Below are 18560 nucleotides of genomic sequence, written 5' to 3'. Positions count from 1 at the left end.
AACTTTTGAGACTCTTCTCTAGGCTGTCTGAAGGCTGTACCTTTGTGCAGTAGCACTGTTACAGTCAGTCTCAGGTGTATAATTATCTGTAAGATGTGTGAAAATACATGATGCCCAAGAAATTTTTGCTATTTGCAGCCCATCTTAAATTCTTCTGAATACTTGGTATTTGAGAGGATTGAGAACTTCATCTGGCAAGGATTTTTCAAGATTCTTGTACTAATTGAATTTTTTACTGCTGTCCCTTTTAAATTGTTCAGACATATATTTATTGCAGCTGAAATATCTTTGAGATGGGAATTAGTTCAGGGAATCATCTGTTTACTCACATTTCTAACATCTCATGGTTGCTTTTTTGTTGCCTTCAGCCTAAAATGCCCATGTTTGCAACTGGTTTGATTTTTCAAGATGGTCTTGAAAGAGTAGTTGTTTTCACAGATTCAAAGCTTCTGCTCTATTTCATCTCTTGGATCCACTTTATTTTGCCTGTTCTTTTCAAGACAGATGGTGTATACACTGCAAGTGTTTTAAAGCAAGTGTTTCATGTTCCTTGCTCTTCAGAGCTTCTAATACAGACTTTGTCACAGTTGGTTTCTTAAATATATTGCGCTACTGTATGGAATGGTAGGCTGTACTAATTCATGTTATTGAGTAGTTCATTCACAACCAGGGGTTTGTCTTTTGTGGAAGGTCTTGATTGAAAGTCTTCAGTTGCCACTCAGTAGGATATTCTCTCAGAGTCACATAAAACAGGAGTGGGAGAAAAAGTACATGCTGGCTAACATCAAGTTTCTAACCTTTGCCTCTTTGTGCCAACATTTCTTGGCCAGATCTTAATTTCATTGCCCTTAGGACTGCTTTGACAGTTCTTTCAGATGAATTATACTCTTATTTCCTGTCTGTGATTCTCAGATGTGTCTGCTTCATAATTTATGAAGGAAATATTCTCATAATACCTTAATATTAATTGCTCTGTTTTTCTGAGAGGACAGACCTGTGCCTACATGCTTATGTGTATGTGCACTGCATGTATAGGTAACATGATTTTTAATGTCTCAGCAATGATTTGGAGCTTCCCTGTGGAACATTTTGAGTAATATTTTCAAGCTATAAAAGTGATATATACCAAAAGCTTTTGTAACATGCCAAGAGGGTGGCTGAGACCAGAGCTCCTTGCAGGGTCCCCCTGGAGCTGTTAGTCTTCCTTTATTCATTAACTAGACTGGAGTTGAGGTAAGGCTGGAGGGAGGCACACTAGGTGGGTGGCACTGGAGATGACCTTTCTTTGTAAAACAAATAGAACTTCTGCTGCTTTTCTTGCTGTCACCTGTGTTACATATTTGTTACGTGTCGTGAGTTATCACTGGTGGCCTTTATTAGGTGGTGGCCCTTTGCAGTCCGTATTATTTAAGACAGTCCATAGAAGACTTTAATACTTCAGCCTTGCTTGTGTGAGCTAACAGTGGAGGTGTCAGTTGACATACTGAACTGCATTGCAAATTCCTTGTCTATTTAATTCCTACTCAAACAGAACATTTGAAAACAAGTCATGTTGAATGAGACATTTGTCAAGCAAGAGCAACCAAGGTCTGCCCCAGAATAAGATTGTTGGAGTATTTTCTTTTTGTTTATTTGGTTTAGATCAGCTCAGTAAGACATACATGTGAAACTGACTTATTGTTCTAAATGATGGGGAAAACAAACTGCTTTGAAGACTTGCTCTTAAGTTATAAACCCTTAAATTATAAACCCTAGCACTTTATCAGCTGTGTTACTGAGCTGTAGGAATCTTTATATAAACCATTTAGAAATCCTTAGTCAAACTTTTAACTTAGCTTTCTATTTAATGAACCTTAACATTGTTTTTTTCTGTATTTAATTCTATCCAAGATCAGCTTGACATGTGCCATGAAGATCTTTTCGATCCTAGTAAATGCAAGTTTACATAGCATAAAAATAAAGAACTATAAGATTTATAAATATAAAACAGATGAGCAAAAAGTGCTGTCAATCTTAGCATAGATTTATTGTTTGTTTCAAATCAAGTTCCAGTTAAGGAGAGTTAACCTTTCTTCTGGAAAGCACGGATACAGAATTTGAGTATAATTGATTCTTTAAATCAAGATTTCTTCCTTTCAGATTTAAATTAGAATTGATGAGTTTGTTTATTTTGGTGTAAGTCAATCTGCTTTAACTAAAAATGTGAACTTATTTTTCAGAACCCTGGAAGTCAAATTGGTAAATTCCTTGTTGCTCAAGAGAAATGGATTGAGGAATGTCTTTGTAGATGTTCTCCTGCTGTAGCTCTGGGCCTCGAGGGGGGAGTGCATTCATCAGCTCTAATTTTTAACTAAAGTGGAAAGGCTGAAAGCCAGTTAGTGGGCTGGAGATGGGTATTGGTTTTTCCTCTTTCCTGCCTTCCCTCCTTAGCAAATGTAAAGTCCCCGTGATCACTGTCCAGATGCTCTTCCTTTCACTGCTGCTTATAGCTGAAAGGGAAGCCTTTGGGAATGTATTTTGGTCTTGTGGCTGTGCTCAAATAACACGTCAGTAAGCTCTTGGCTGCCTGTGCAGTTTCAGGTGATGCTTGTCTTCAATGTGCATGTATGGCTGGGTATAGATTATATGCATGTATTAATAATTATGTATTCTGAAGTATAATAATAATAATGACGACAATAATAATGTTATGATGAGGTAGTCTCTAGACAAACCATGAAAAGAGAAGGCTAATTGTTGTCAGGGATAAAAATCATATTTTCTCCATTCATGCTAAAGGTTCTTTCTTAGCTTGATAGAAACTATGAGCTTGTGGCAGCAGCTTTTGCTTAAATTCTCAGGCCTTTTACCATATGTGGCTGGAATTGACTTCAGGGTCCCTTTTGGCTCCTAGTGTTAAATAATGAAGTGATCATGAAGTAATAGCTGTTAAAGCCTAACAAAGATCTTATGATAGGAAAACACATTAAATGTCAACAATTATAAAAGTGACTTTAAATGTTGACCCTACATTTGAAGGCATTGCATAAATGTAATAACATATTGTCTGTGAATAACATGGAGGAACGTAAAACATACTGAGAGGCCTGTGTGATGCTAGAATTAGAGATAGCCATAGAGGATATTGAGAATATGTTGGTTTATTCTTCTAAAATATGTTAGCCAGGTTATGGTTAAAAGAATTTAAAATGTGTCATTCTGAGCTATTTGTAACTGTTGAAGTTCTATGGGAAACATTTTTTACAGAAAACGTGGTTATATCTGGTAAAAGGTAGGGTTTCTAATTTCTTTATGCATCAGTCTTTTGTGCTAGGTTTCAAAGCAAGTAGGAACAGACAGAGGTTTGCTTTTGATATAACACAGCATTCAGAATTCTAGTATTGTGAACAGAGTGTGTTGAAAGACTTTAGCATGGAGGGTTTTTTGTTTTCAGTGTAAAGTTGCATTAGGATAATATTTTTCTATCATGCTGGTAGAGATTGAAGTATTAGAATCGTAAATAATCCTCTTTGTCTAACATATCTAAATATATAGTGCTAGCTGGCACACTGTGCTGCTTGCTTCAGAAGAACCAAGAACTGATTGTAGGCTGTCTGCCAGGAGAACAACAGTTAGTCTCTCTGTGTAGGAAGAGCATCTTTTGCTGGCACGAAATGGGATTATGCTGTTGTCAGGAGTCAGGGACAGCTCCTTTTTGGGTAAAAAATTATCCTGTGGAGAAAATAAGTTCCACCCTAAAAGCGTTCCTATGACTTCTATAGCATCTCTCCTGTACTCAATATTTACCACCAAGATAAGCAAATCTGATGTCTGTGTGTGTAAGGTTGCCATGTCTTTTTATTCATTAGGTATATATTTATGCATGCACACACAAACAACTGAACTGGCGTGTTGAGAAGGCAAATTCTTCTCCAACTGTTGTTGTCCTTGCGTGGCTGATGTGGTTGTGCTGATGTCCTCAACAAAATATATTTAGAAGTGCAAGCATAAATAACAGATCACTGCAAATACATACATTATTATATAGTTTCCTACAAGATAATGCCAATTCCATATCTGTTGTTTTTCCTGTCAGAAATGCTGCAGTAAATGCATACATCTGTAGAAATAATTTTATGGGGAAGAATTATATGAAATTTTAAATGCACCTTAGGGTATTCAGTATAAAACTGAATTTGTTTTGAGGTAACAGTCTGTTAATATTTTTATAGCACAGGTTAGCATAAAAACTTAAATAGACATTATTGTCCAAGCCAAGTTTGTCAATCTGCATTGATATTAAATGTGCAACATTTTGTCTAGCCAAGATCACCTAGTGAGCCTTGTGTAGCTTAAAAAAAAAATAATAATCTGTAGCTTTCAGAGAAGTTTGGATGCACAAACGTTAGGAAAAGGCAGGTAGGTAAATCAATGCACATTTTACCTTTTCTCTGAAACAGGGTTGTTTAACTGCTGGTTTGAGATAACCACAAGGCTGAAGAGCTCAGTTGGCTGTCTCATGAACTGTTTTTAATGAGCATTCTGTTATTTTCCCCTCTCGTTTTTCTAGGCTGCTCAATTAACCCCTAGACGATGGCTGAACCTGCAGGAGTACCAAAGCAAAAAACTAATGGCAGACCATGGGGTTACAGTTCAGAGATTCTTTGTAGCTGATTCTGCAAATGATGCCCTGGAGGCTGCTCAGAGACTAAGTAAGTTGACTGATAATGGGTGGAAATCTGCTTCACCAGATAGCAATCTGGAAAATAAATTGCTTTCTAATATGTTGTACACAATCTTCAAATTGTTAATTATTGAAAAAGTTTGATACATTATCCAGACTATAAATACATCTTTAATATGTGAACAACAGTTTAGAACAGCGATATTTCTTTAGAACTTTATTTTTAAAAGTTTTGTAGCATGTAACAGGAAGTCTTTCATTAACATTATTTTAATCATTTTTAATAACTCAGAATTTAGAATACACTTCATTAGTGGCTCCTGAGGAAAATTATTTGTTGTGGTATGCTTGATACATCTTCAGGTAATTGAACTTGCCTAAACAGTTATTTTCAAATAAAAAATTTGCTCCATTAAAAAACAAAGGAAGAAAAAGGTTGTGCAGTTCCCATTTTTAAGATATTCAGAATTCAGTGGAGCACAGTCTGCTTTCACTGACCCTGCTTTGAGCAGGTGAATTGGACCAGATGATCTCCAGAAGTCCTTGCAGCCTCAACTGTTCTATTTTTCTACAAAAATAAAAAATATGTAGGAGAGAATTATAGAAATGTATGTTTGTTCATGTGTGTTTGTCCATGTGGAGAGAAAAAAGGTGAGCTGAGTTACCTACCCTCACAAAAGGACCTGACAGTGGCTGGGAGACAAGACCATACTTCTGCAAGTTAGTTTTGGTTCTCTGACAATATCCTCATTTTAGTGTGATGAACAGAACGTGAGAATGTGGGTCAGCAACAAATTTAAGTAATAACTTTTCTCTCAAAAGGAAAGGCCTTCAAGTTTGTTTGGCACCCAATTCTAACTCTGAAAGAAGTTTTCTACTTTAATAGTGGTTTGCATAGTTCTCCTCTTTTCATTTAGCTTTTGTTAATGTATCATACACCAAAATGCCAGAAGACAGATGTTATTGTAGTCTAATTGTGTAGTAACAGGAACATTTTTTGGGTAATATATTACATAATGCACAAGCCACTTAGTTAAATGCATTTTGGTTTTGTACACTGGAAAGAAAATTAACACAACTTACTCATACCAGGGATCTCATCAGACCTCAAGCAGCTGAACAGAATTACTATAATGGCTTGCTAAATCTCAGTAACTTTATTAAGGTGATATATTTTTCAGTAATTAAAATCTTATGTAAACCCATGAAATGTTACTGTTAGGGTCATTTGGCAGCACAAGCTGAAAAAGGCTGACACAAAGCAGAGCTCATAGAATTGGAGGGTTTCCTCATGTCTGGATGTCTGAGAAAATCAAGAAATGGTAACTGAAGCTGTGGCAGGTTTCTCACACACCTTACAGCACTTACTCTCCTCCTCATGATGGAACTCATAAATGGATCAGTCTATCCAATAACCGTTACTATTCTTGATCCCTATAACTAAATGGAGAAATAAATTACTCCATTAAAGGCAGTGAACTTCTTCTGGTTTATGATGGCAGATTTGTTTTAAATAACCTCTGTAACTTACTTGCTTTGCAAATCACAGAAATATTGGTCTATTAAAAAAAAACTGTTGAAATTTAAATAATCAAAATATTTTAAAAAAGAATTACTAATATAACCTTATAAGAGAAATTTTATGCATTTTAACTAGGTTGGCTGGTTAATTCTTCAAAATATTATCAGTCAGTGATACCTTTCCTCATTTTATATAGTTGCATTTGAGCATGCTGCATTCCTGAGCATTAAAGAATTGTGATTTATTGTGTGGAAGCTGTTTCATGTTGAAATGATTGACACAGTCTATTGATCCACTAAATAATTAACAACATCCTTGTAACAATTCTGATAGTGTGCTACCCGTGTACTTCTAACATGCCCTTTGAAAACCAAGCATCAAGAAGGTAAGTTTTGCTACTGTGGTCATTGTTGTTTGAAAATTTCATTACATTTATCTTCTTTGTGATCGTTCAGACCAGTAGTATCTCTGTCACTCAGGTTTATCTGCACAAGTTGATAGGAGCTGCCACCTTCTGAATATGCAGCCACACAAAGGGAAGAGTTATGAGCAAAACAAAAAAACTTCAGCCCACAGCAGGCACAAAATACTCCAAAATTAAATAGCCAATGGAGGCAGCTTTAACATCTCCTTGATAGACAGGCAGTCTGCAGTAAAGGATGGTGAAAAGAGAGGCCAATCAACTCTGCCAAGCCCTGCTCAGAAATCTGTTGGTTTATGTACTGTATGCCACATGGCAGCTGTCCTTCACTTTAGCTTCTGCAAGCAAGAAAGGATGCTTGCCAGTGTGTTTTTCAGATAAAGATAAAATAAAGCTATCAGAAATTGCAAGTCAAAGGTTCAGTTATTTCTCTTGTGAAAGGAGGTTCCTTCTGTAAACCTGTCATCATGAATACAGGAGAAACAGTTATTTTCCTTTATAATCTTACAGCATTGCATCTCTCACATGGGCCTGTGTGTTTGAGCAGGGGGTGCAGATAAAGGGATAGAAATTCCTGACACGTAAGTCTTTACAAAGTATGGTTTTCACAAATTATTTTCACAGTTTCACTAGCTACTACAGGCTTGACAGTGCTGTCTGTACTGTTGCAGTGCCTGTGGTAACCAGTTTTGCAATTGTTGGATATCCTGTTGATGCAATGAAAAGAGATGGGATTAGATAATTTTTGCTGCTCTCTTTCTTGTGTAAGGAAAGTGTTAATGCATGTGTTCTTGAAAGTTTGCCTTTATCCAGGATCAGCAGTTTTGTTACAGTTTGCTCATTTCCTCTGTTGCATTCTCTGTTATTATTAATATATGCACTGAATACACTGAATATTAATTTTCTCAGATTTAAAAAACCAACAGCACAGAAGGCAGTCTACAAGGAATTTTTAAAGGAATGAAAGGACTGGATTTATTTTCTTCCAAGATAGGAGTGGCAGATGCAAATAAAATTATAATGACATCACTAATATTGACTTCAAAAGAAGGAGCACAAGGAGCACAGAATTAGGCCCTAAGGAATTCATTCCTTTTGCCTGCTAAGCAATTTTCAGGTGCAACTTTTAGAGAAGGTGATATTTACAGAATAGGAAGAAATGCAGTCACAAAACGATTTTGTTTCCTGTTAAAAATCCTAGATTTTCAAGAGACGAAAGACAAAGAGGTTGTGCTGTTTTGCTCAAACAGGATGGGGTTGCTTGATCTGCCATCTGAAGAAACACAATCTATAAACAATTTGTTAGAGTTCTAGTGCAGCTGTTTAACAGAACAAAGTGAAGTATTTGGGAGCCTGGAATGTAAGGTCATCTGGCTGTTTCTGCATGAACTCACAAGGCTTCTGATCTGATTCTGTAGTGGTACGTTAAGGACTATCAGAATGTGCACATTTTTGTAGCTTGTATTGGGCAGATGCATTATGCATCGTTTCAGGGTCCATCATTTTCTTTAAGCTTCCCCACCAGAGGCCCTGATGTCTGCATCAACTCATGCACTCCTCTTTGTGTTCTACGTGGTGGAGAAGTTTTTAAGGGAACCATCATTTCAATCTAGTGGGTGGACAAAGCTGAGAGACATAATTATGCTGGAGGGTGTTACTAGGTGCTGTCAATTGGCTCTTTGAATCAGTAGAGATCTTGCAGAGGTGGCTGAAAAAGCTGACAATCCTAAATGGATGCTAGAAGCTTGGCATGTGTTTCTTTTTCTGATTTTTTAACAAAAGCCATAGAGTGCTGCCCGTTGCCACTTAGTGTTTCATTACATTTAGGAATCAGTCAGGTGCAGTGTTCACACTCTATCACAGAGAAATGCAATTGAATTGAGTGCAAAGCTTTTTATTCACTCTTCTTTAAAAAAATGTATCACAAAATATAGTCTCTGCTTATCCTATTGCTACTGCCTTATGCATGAGGGAACTCATAAAATTCAGCTTAGGACTAAAGGCATGCTTTTTATATCAGGCTGGAGAAGTAAACATGTTTACTGAAGGTTTGTTGAAGCCTCTTTCCATTAGGTCATTTACCTGTCACCTATTATTCACCATATTTTAGAATACAGAAAGAGTTCTCAGGCATGTGATCACCAGCCTCCTTTCTGTGCAGCCAACTGAGGTGTTTTTTGCCTTGGGTATGTTTAATTTAGATGGAAGACTGCATTTTTAGACACTGTTTTAGATTCCTTGTTTCAAAGTTAATCTCTCTAGTGAAAGCTGGGAAATCCGCTTGAAAGCAATGTATATTTAGAAGGTCAAAAGTTGATCTTCAGCTGAGTAATGCCCTTTCTGTATAGAGTGTGAAGAAGTCACTGGTGATAATGTCTGCATTTAATTGAAGCTTTTGTGTTAAGAAAAATGGAAATTATCCTTGAACCTGATGTTTCTGAGGATATCAGAAATGTGTGTTTGGGTTGGTGGGTTTTTTTCTTTGTACCAGGAAGAGCTTTTGTATGAGACTAGCCCTCTGTTAAGGTTATCTTTAAGTAACTTAATTTACTCCTTAGTTTTTGAGTGAACTGATCTTTTCACTTTCATCTTGTGCTCTGCTTACATGATTTGATTCCTTTTCTTCTTCTCTCTGTCAGGATAGGTAGGAGACAAATTGCCTTCCTCAGCATTTTTGTGGTTTTCATATTTCTTTCCATTACATGGTTCACTATGCAGTAATAATTTTCACCTATGCATAATAAGTAATTTCTGAAAAGCCTCTGTGTACTTAGTGGTTATAACTGATTATTTTTTTAGAGCCATTTGGCTTCTGCTTCTCCACATACGTTGAAAAATCATGTGTTGCTGAAATAGTGTTTGTTCCATGGAGCTGTGCGTGAAGGGCTTGCTCACTGTTAAGGAACAGCTCTCCCATAAGTCCTCTTATTTTCTCTGACAGTTTTATTAAAGTTCTTTATACTTAAATTATGGTTTTCTGAAACTATCCTTTCAGGCAAAATGCTATAAGTTATTGACTAAAATGATTCTATTCTCAAATGGGTAAGTATTTAGAAAGCAACCTTTTAAATTTAATAGAAAAGGAGGGGTGGATGAGCTGTCTTTGGACCACATGCAGCTTGAGCATTTCTCAGTTCTGTTTAGCAGGTTTTGAGTTAATGGATTTTGCCTTGTCTGTGGGGTGAAATCTGAGACTAGAAGGAATCTACATCTGCGTGTGACTTCTCAACAGTAGGAAATACCTGTTAGTACTCTGTTATTCCCTGTCTTCACAGGTATCTGTTGAAAAGCTCCATAATATTCGCCATCATCTGTGGTTTTAATCTTTCTGTCCCTTGTCCAATTTTATACTTTTTCTTAGAACCCTTTCCTCATTGTATCCATTTTCTCTTTTCTTCCTAGTGCCATCTTCCACCTTAGGAGTTCTGACTGAGAAAAGCCTTTTCCTTTGTGCTAAACAGTCAGTTATATTTTACCCTTCTTACAAGTATTTAGCAGTTGTATGCAGCTAAAAGCCACTCTGTGTGCATATTTTTTTTTATTTGCTGAAGCACTTGTTAACTTGAGATTGCAGTCGTAGAAATTAATGTTTCTGTTTATGGTCAGAGAACAAATAATGATTGCTAACAGTTCAAATAATATTTTTTCTATATTCATCCATTTTGAAATGGTTTTATTTGGGGGGGGGGGGGAAGTTTTTCAAAATTAATTGGTCTGCCAACAATTTAAAAATGTCACTTATGTCTGAAAATGGTGAAAATAATAAACTAGAGTTAAAGTTATGAAGGCAGCACTTTATATTCCTGTTACTTACAGTAATCTTCTGTGAGAAGCTTAATAATCATGTCAGTGATCCAATTTACTTACCCCATCTACTGGATGAAAAAAAAAAAAAATCACTTGTGGAAAATCAGGAGATAGGAAAGGTGCTAAAGGGTTATAGTCACTGAAACCTGCCTTACTAAGGATTTTGTATGGCAAACCGTGATGATTTTGCTGTGATTCAGCAACAGTGCAAGGCTGGAATACAGTGCCTATTCGGAAGTCACTCACCCTGTGGAGATTCTTCATTTGTTCTCACGTTGCTTTTAGATGCTTAACTTAATCTGTCTTGGAAGCTAAAGCACACAAAAGCACAATGAAAGTGGAATTAGGGTTTCCATTTGAGGGTTTCATACACAATGGCTGTTTGCACTGCTGTGTAGCAGGACCTTTCACCCTGGACACAGCCCTAAAATACTCCTGCTTTGTCCTCTTTGTGTACGAGTTTCCCTTGGTTGGTTTTGAATCTTTTAAGTCCTGCTTGTTGTCCCTCCCCCTTGCTCCGTCTCTTCTTTCCTCTGGGTTTTGTGCTAAGAAACCTTATTTCATGGAGTTTGCTGAGAAGTGGCAAGATTTTTAAGCACAGCATTTATGCAGTTTCTTGTCCTTGGCACACACGCCCTGCGAGGGTCTCCCTAAGCTTCCTGCTCACCTCCTTCCTTCTCTTCAGCTTTGCAACTTTTTTCCACAGGAGCCCAGGGTACCTCAGTGAAACATGGGCAGCTGTCTGACAGCACAGGCACTGGTTAGTAAAGGCCACGTGTTGCATTCTGCATGCCAGAAAAACAGGCAGAAAAAGCTTGCCTAACTGTGATTTTGAGTTTTATTCATTTGGAAACAAAATTAATAAAATACCTTGTTGCAGCTTACCACTGAGTATTGAGTTGTTTCAAGTTGAGCCTTTCCATTTCAAGTTAAATTACAAATTGTGACTTAAAATATTTTAGATGTGGAAGTTCTTAGAAGGACCCTCCATCTCATGAGGAGTTATAGAAAAAGTTAGTTTCAAATTATGTTATGAAAAACAAATGTTTTGTTTTTCTTATCTGTTCCCTTTGTTAGCAGATTACATGCTGAGTGTAAGGCAGTAAATGGAAGCTTGAGACTGCTTGCAATATTTGGGTATTTTATAACCATTCGTCGTCACCAAATGTCTTCATATTCAATAGATTTATAGTAATATGAGTAATGGCTAGGGGGTCAACAAATCAAAATCTCATTTCAGATGTTTGACACTAATGTTGTGCTGACTTATTGTTCTCTGTGTTAGATTTCTGATCAAATTACCAAAATAGCTACTTGGAAGTAACAACACAAAGTAAAAAATACTCTAGAAATGGGGTGCTGAATTAGATATTTAATGTGTGCCATGGAAAGCAGGCATTTACAAATTTCAGTTGTGTTAAATATATTAGTTGCTTTTGTTTATAAAGGAAAGAGATGACAGAAGCCATAGCTCTTGACTCAAAAATTTTAAAAGGTGGTAAAAAAAATACAACATTTCACAAGAAGGTACAAGATAGATAACTGCTGGTATTTATTCCAGACTTGTCACACCATATTTTATAGTTCTTCAAGGCAGTTTTGCAGCTGCAAAACAATAACCAGATGTGTAATTGAGAAGCAGCTGCATGAAATTTTCATTTTTTATGCATAAAATCAAAACCATTAGACACACTTTATGTATAAGGTATGAAATACTAAACGACACTGTTTTCTCTGCAGTGCTAGCAGCTGTGTAAAGGAGAGAAATCACACCTTCTACACTCTCTAGATGCCCATCTGCTTCTAAATATTTGGGGGCCAATTACTGAAACTGAATTTCTTTCTTTTCTGTGTTTTTGGTTTTTTCTTGCTGCTTTCTTTGGCTTGTGTTAATGTGTGTGATAAAGAATTCTCTTTGGTTTTGTTTTGTAAAACCCCATTGTAAGAATCCATTTGTGACATTAAATATTAATCTTTTTTCACATCACCTGAGTTTATTGCCTTTTTAATCTGTGTATCCCTTTCTGGGAATGTCTGTTCCTGATAGAAGATAAACTACTTGTGGGTTTTTTTGTGGTTTTTTTTTTGGATCCTGCCATCACTGGCTGCATGTGTTTCAAGCCAGAACTGATTCCAAATTTTTCATTTGATATAAACTATAGCAGCGTTGAAAGAAATACCAGCTTGTTTGCACATGATGTTGGCACTTGTGTTTTAAAAAAGGATATGGGGCAAGTTATAAAATCATGGTTATTTGCCAAAAATAGCATCACTTTCACCTGAGAATTCTCTTATTTCCTGTGAAGCCTGATGTAATTATTTATTTAAAAGAAATCTAGGTGTTGATAAATACTATAGCTTAGCGTGATTTTGGTAACAAACACTGCAAATGTTATGGGTTTAACTTGTGATGGAAAAGATCAGATTCTCAGCTGGCAGTCTGCAGCTTTTCCTCCGTGGACCTCATTACTACAGCTATGTCAGTGGTGTGATCTTGGGATGACTGTGATCAGAAGAATTACACTTCTTTCCTTTACGTGGTATAAACCCTCAGCAGGAGACATGTTTCAGCTATTAATTTTGAAATCGTGTTGATTAGTTAGAAATCTGAAATGAGATGACAAAGCTGCTGAGATTGATGGGCCTGTGCTGTGTCGTGCTGCATCTTCTGTGGCAGGATGTAATCCCTTGGATAAGGGTGTCAGAAATGTAATTGACACTTGTGCCTGTAAAATGTGGGCTGTGGGGTTTGTATTTTAAAGCCTTTAATGGGAGTACTAGTAACAAAATCATGTTGAATTGAATTAGTAGAAAATCTAAGAGCAGAATGGGGACAGTCTGGAGTTGAGGATAGTTTATAATTAGCCTCTTTTTTGCAAGGTCTCTTAGGTCGTACTAGCAAAATTCTTCCATATGGTCAGTAGTTTGATAGTAGTTCTTTGAAACAAGAGACAATCTCTTCCCTCCACTGTACTGTGGACATGTTTATGCTTGAAACTCTTAATTTGAGGCTGCAGTTTCATCTGCAAAGGGGACAAACATGGCTTTAGCCCTGGTTACCCCTTCATTGCTCCTCAGTGCATGAGGAGACCTTTCCTTTTGCAGGCAGGCCTCAGATGATTGGAATAATTAAGAACAGGAGGAACTGGGCTAAATTTAGAGAGAGGAAAACTGAGAAACTTTAAAACCAGTTAAGGTTTGAATAGTGTTAAGTTCCTTCAGATTTACAGTTTTACTTAAAAACAAACAGCTCTTACTCAAATGTTTTTCTTCAACTGAATTCTGAATTATTGCTCTATCTTTTACTATTTCTTTTGTTGAGTGTTTGACACAACAATCCTGATTATTGCTCTAATTTGATACAATGGTAATTCTCCCGATTTCCACTAGTGTCCTACAGGAATACAGCAGGAAGATGCTACTGTTAGATAACACTATTTGTATACAATGCAATTGAGAAAGTTGGATTTTTTTCATCTGTCAACTGTTTCTGCTAAGTTTGTTACACCGTTTGTCTTTACGGAAAAGGTGGTGGTTTAGGATGGGATATGTGAGGATATTGGCTTGTACATGTGCTGTAAAGGCAGGTGGTTTTGAGCCAAGCTAGAAATCTCTCCCTGCTGGCCCTTCAACTTGCAAAAAGCTCAGTGAGCACAGAGTGTTACAGCCTCTGGATCGTGATTCCCTTCCCTGCTTTTCCCCTCCCAGCCTCCTCCAGTCTATTAAGTAATCTTAACTGGTATTTTGCAAAGGTTGCTATGACTTGAAAGAGCTTGGTTTATCTTTAGAGATGGAACCAATTAACAAGCTGATATCCTGAATACATCAGCAGTTGAGAAATACGATCATAAGAAACTGTGATTATCATTTTTTTGGTAGATAATCTCTACCTAAAATGGTAGAGCAGTTTTTAAAGCTGAGGATGTTCTGACATTTTGTTAATCTGCTACTTCGTATTTGAGAAAGTGCTGTGAATATAAAGCATGTTTATCTACATTTCTTCAAATATTTCCAGTTTAAGAAAAGCAAAATACTCCAACACACTTAGGAATATGAAATATGTCTTTGCTGGATTCAATTGGGAGGTATATCTGACTTCCTGCATCACAGTACATGTTAAATGAGGCATTAACCCTTGATAATGTAATCACAAAAAACATTTAGTGAGAATCATGTTCAGGTTAGTTCCAGAAGTTAACTATGCCCTTAAGTGATTTTTGTCTGAAGTTGAATATTTTATCTACAGGTGGTATAATCTACCCCATCCTACAGTTAAAGTCAGCTGTTGTTTCTTGCTTCATTGTGAAGGAGAACATTTTTCTTGCACCTCCCTTGGGCTTAGTTGGACCGCTCACCTGAGTAAGATAAATAGTGCCTACCTTCAGGCTATAAATCTTAAATATGTTTATTGTTCTAAATGATTAAGAACAGCCCCAGGAATTTTGCAGGGAGAAAGAATTTCACAGAGAAAGGCAGCCATTAAAAGTTTATTGTATAAATATAAAGCCACTAGGAAGACTCACCATTTCTGCAGTTTGTTTCTCTCTACTCCCTCCCAAGTCTTAACCCTGCATTCCTCCAGTTACTCATCTGTGTATTTTAGTAGAAGCTCTTCTGATCTTATTGTGTGTGGGCATCATGCTCCACTGAAGTTCGTTGCGATAATAATCCTGATGCTGTGTCTGCATGGCCAACATCGCCTCTTGTTCTTGTTACCACAGATGAATCTTTAACACAGGTTTTTGTTCTACCTCATTAAACATTCAGTGCGGTTGATTGTTCTTTTTGGCCTTTGCACATCTTACCATCAGTATAATACAGATTGTTTTGTGTATGTTGGGATAGAACTGGGACAAGGGAGACTTGAAACTGATTACTGCAAATTTAGCTATCCTAGAAAAACCTATACTTTCTTCTAAAGTAATCTGTCATTTAAATTTTTTAATTAACATGTGTTATAAATAACTCACTTTTTAATCTTTTGAGTGACATTTCTATTTGAAGTTCATGTGAGGATAGTATTTACTTGGCTACTTCTTTCACCCATAAGAAGCTAAGTTAGATGTTTAAAGATGCTTTTGTATGAAAAGTTATTTTACAATTTTGTGATGAACAAATTTGAAGTATTTTCATATTTCATGTTGTCATTTTCTGAAATGAGACTCCTGTGTCTTTTGAGTTAATTTAGCTTTGTGGCTGTTTTCACAATTTTAATATCATGGGTTCTGATTTATGGCAACTTTTTTACATTGAATTTTTGACATTTAGTATCCTGTAAATAGTGATATGTATGCACTTCCATAGTCTGCAGTAAGCATTCTTTCAGACAACTCTAGGCTGATAGGAAAAGGGAGTAAACCAGTCAACTTAAATGCTAGATAGAGATTTTTAAGGCCTAAGGTTCAGAAGTGATTTATCAGGAGTTGCCTGGCACTGAAGTCGTCTGTACAACTGATAATTGTCACTTGTGCAGAAAGGAATGCACCTAGTGAAGTTAACAGCAGATAGGGCAACATGAATTATATCTTCTCTTGTCTCTCAATGAATTGTTTTAGCTCTTTAGATCCCTCTTTTGCATCTTACTGGGTAAATATACCACAAGAGATTTTCTATGAGTTAACTATGACTGTTATATACACAGATGTAATTTACATCATCTCAAATATAAGTTCTGAACTTGACCTGAAAGTGAGAAGGTTGGAGTGGAAGAGATGGCAGAAGAATGAACAAAATTTTGCCTTTTAAAGAAAAATTGCCATATTCTATACCTGATCCATCCATAAAATCTGGAACTATTTTCTGTAGCACAGAGAAAAGTGATAATCTACTGTAGCATTCTTTTCAGCAGTTACCTCTTCTAATTTGTAAACCAGGCAGACACAATTAATTGACTCTGTGGAGGAGCTGAGAAGTGAGTTTTCTGATGTGGTAAAGCAACTTCCTGACCTTAAGTTAATGAAATATTAACCAGTTCTTAACAGTCTTCAGGATGTCAGAGAAGAAGTTTTTTTTGAGGATTCCTAGGAGGGGCTTTGGAGTGGTGCTTAGGTCACATACATGTTTGTCATTTTGATAGCAGACTAGCTGCAGCTACAAACTCTCAGCTGGATCATGGTTATAAAGCTGATGTACAGATATGATCATCTGCTGCTGACAAGTTCAACACAGATTTAATTCACAGTCCTTCTCATCTAAAGCTGAGAAGTTGCTCAGGGCACTGTGCATAAAGGATGGGAATATCTGAGATGTACTTGCTCACCTGTTACATCAATCCCTTTGTTGGTTCACAGCACTAAGTCAGCTGCACATTCACATTCTTTGTGAGCACAGTTGCTGTTTATTCCAAGTTTACATCTTTACTGAGAAAAATTCCCTTTATATGTGGTAATTGAGAAAGCTTCACATTCCAGGGTTTGATGAGAGTGCTTGCTCATTGTGATGTTTAGACTCTGCAATTTTATTAAAGTATATAGAATTCAAGTTCCAAGCATAATACCAACCTGGAAAGTCCCCAAGGAGCTCATTTTGCGATAAGTCTGGATGAAACAGCTTTGCTCATTTCAGTATCATATTGAGATGCATCTTTTCCTGGAAATGCTGACTGCCAACCCCAAAGCTAATGCCTCTTTATTGCTTTTACATTCTTTTTTCTAGGCTAATTCAATGTTATGATACCTGAAAAACATGAAGTCTAATTGTAATGTATACAGTTGTATCTTTACTACAGGTAGCGATTGGAACTTGAGATATAAATGCTAAGCTGTTAAAACTGGTGACTGGGATGTTTGTATTCCCTCAAAGGACTAGCAAAGGTCTGCATGAGACATGTTATAGTATAAGGAGGGCAGGTTGGCTTCTAAATAATCACTTCAGCACTACTAAAAATTGAGACTTGAGCCATGTGCCTGGTGTCTTAATTGTATGCAGTACTCTCTGTATCTTTTATCCAACTAAAATGTGCATTATTCAATACTAGACTTTAGTTCTCTTACACATCCTCCTCTTCACAAGTTCCAAGAAGGTAATAATGTATCTTAAAGAGAATCACAGTTTGTATTCCTTGGATTCAAATTTCTCAGTTGTTGGCCTCACTGCAGACTGTTCTGTCATAATCACACAGAACTTTATACACCATCCAGAAAACTTTTCTGAATAAAATCCTGGGTGACAAATCAAATGCTGAATTGATTCAAATGACACGCTTGGGCAAAGCTGTGTAGGTCTTTCCAAGTTCAGAGAAAAGGAGAGATTAGAAAGACTGGAGCAGTCAAGGGAGGCACTGGAAATCCTGCAATGGGCAGGAGGTTCTTTTACTTCTAAATGAGCATTTGTGAGGCTATGTCCTCAGCTTTCTTTGAGGTCCAAGAGCAGCCCAGCAGCTTGTAAGCTCAGCTTTCTCCCAGGACTTAAGAATTTATGCAGATAACACAGGAAATTTGGAGTCCACGTGTAACAATAATACCAGTAAGTTTTAGGTAACTTTTTCTGCCAATATCGACTCTTCATTCTAAAATGCAAGTTGTGACCACAATTGAAGGAATTAGTAATTAAAGTCATTAAATTAATAATTAAATGTTGGCCACATAGTGGGTTAAAATGTGTATTTAATTATTAGCCTATTAGAGCACACAATGTTTCTTATTCAATGATTAACTGTTATATTCAAATAAGATGATAGATGGCATTATCACCTGATGAAAGATATCTAGGGAGCTCACTGACTGTATGGTGAGCATGGGGAAACTTTAAACTTTTAAGTTGCAGAGTTCATGTTTGAGAACTATGTGAAAGCATGAAATGGATTATCATTTATTTTGTCTAGATATCTAGCTTTCCCTGGTGACTCGAGGCTCTCTCAAAAGGTACTATTGGTAATCTTGAGTGAGACATAGGCAAATCTCAGTATGTGAGATTTGCACAGCTGCTTTGTTGATTTTATAACTTTTTATTAGTACTGTGTAACAGGGAGTAAAAACAGGAGCTTTTGTACTCCCTAGTACTTCTCACAGTGACTGTGTGGCCCTGTAATGTGGTATTGCTAATGCTAGTAACTGGCTATAAGCTCTGCTCAGTTTGCAGATCCTCAAGACTGAGGCTTGTCAGACTTCCTCTGTCACTTTTCTTGACCTTGATGCAACTTTGATCTG

General features: G+C 36.7%; 1 protein-coding gene across 1 annotated transcript in view; it reads left to right on the top strand.

The window, feature by feature from the left end:
- The window catches only part of SUCLG2 (succinate-CoA ligase GDP-forming subunit beta), a 119889-nt gene that overhangs the window by 19965 nt on the left and 81364 nt on the right, over positions 1–18560 (top strand). The window contains exon 2 of the mRNA XM_051627586.1: positions 4550–4691. Within this exon, the coding sequence (XP_051483546.1) occupies positions 4550–4691 (142 nt within the window). The remainder of the gene's footprint in view (positions 1–4549; positions 4692–18560) is intronic.

Source organism: Apus apus, chromosome 9, assembly GCF_020740795.1.
Source record: "Apus apus isolate bApuApu2 chromosome 9, bApuApu2.pri.cur, whole genome shotgun sequence".
Lineage (NCBI taxonomy): Eukaryota > Metazoa > Chordata > Aves > Apodiformes > Apodidae > Apus > Apus apus.
The sequence above is the reverse complement of the archived record's forward strand: the minus strand, read 5'-3'. Positions and strand labels throughout refer to the sequence as shown.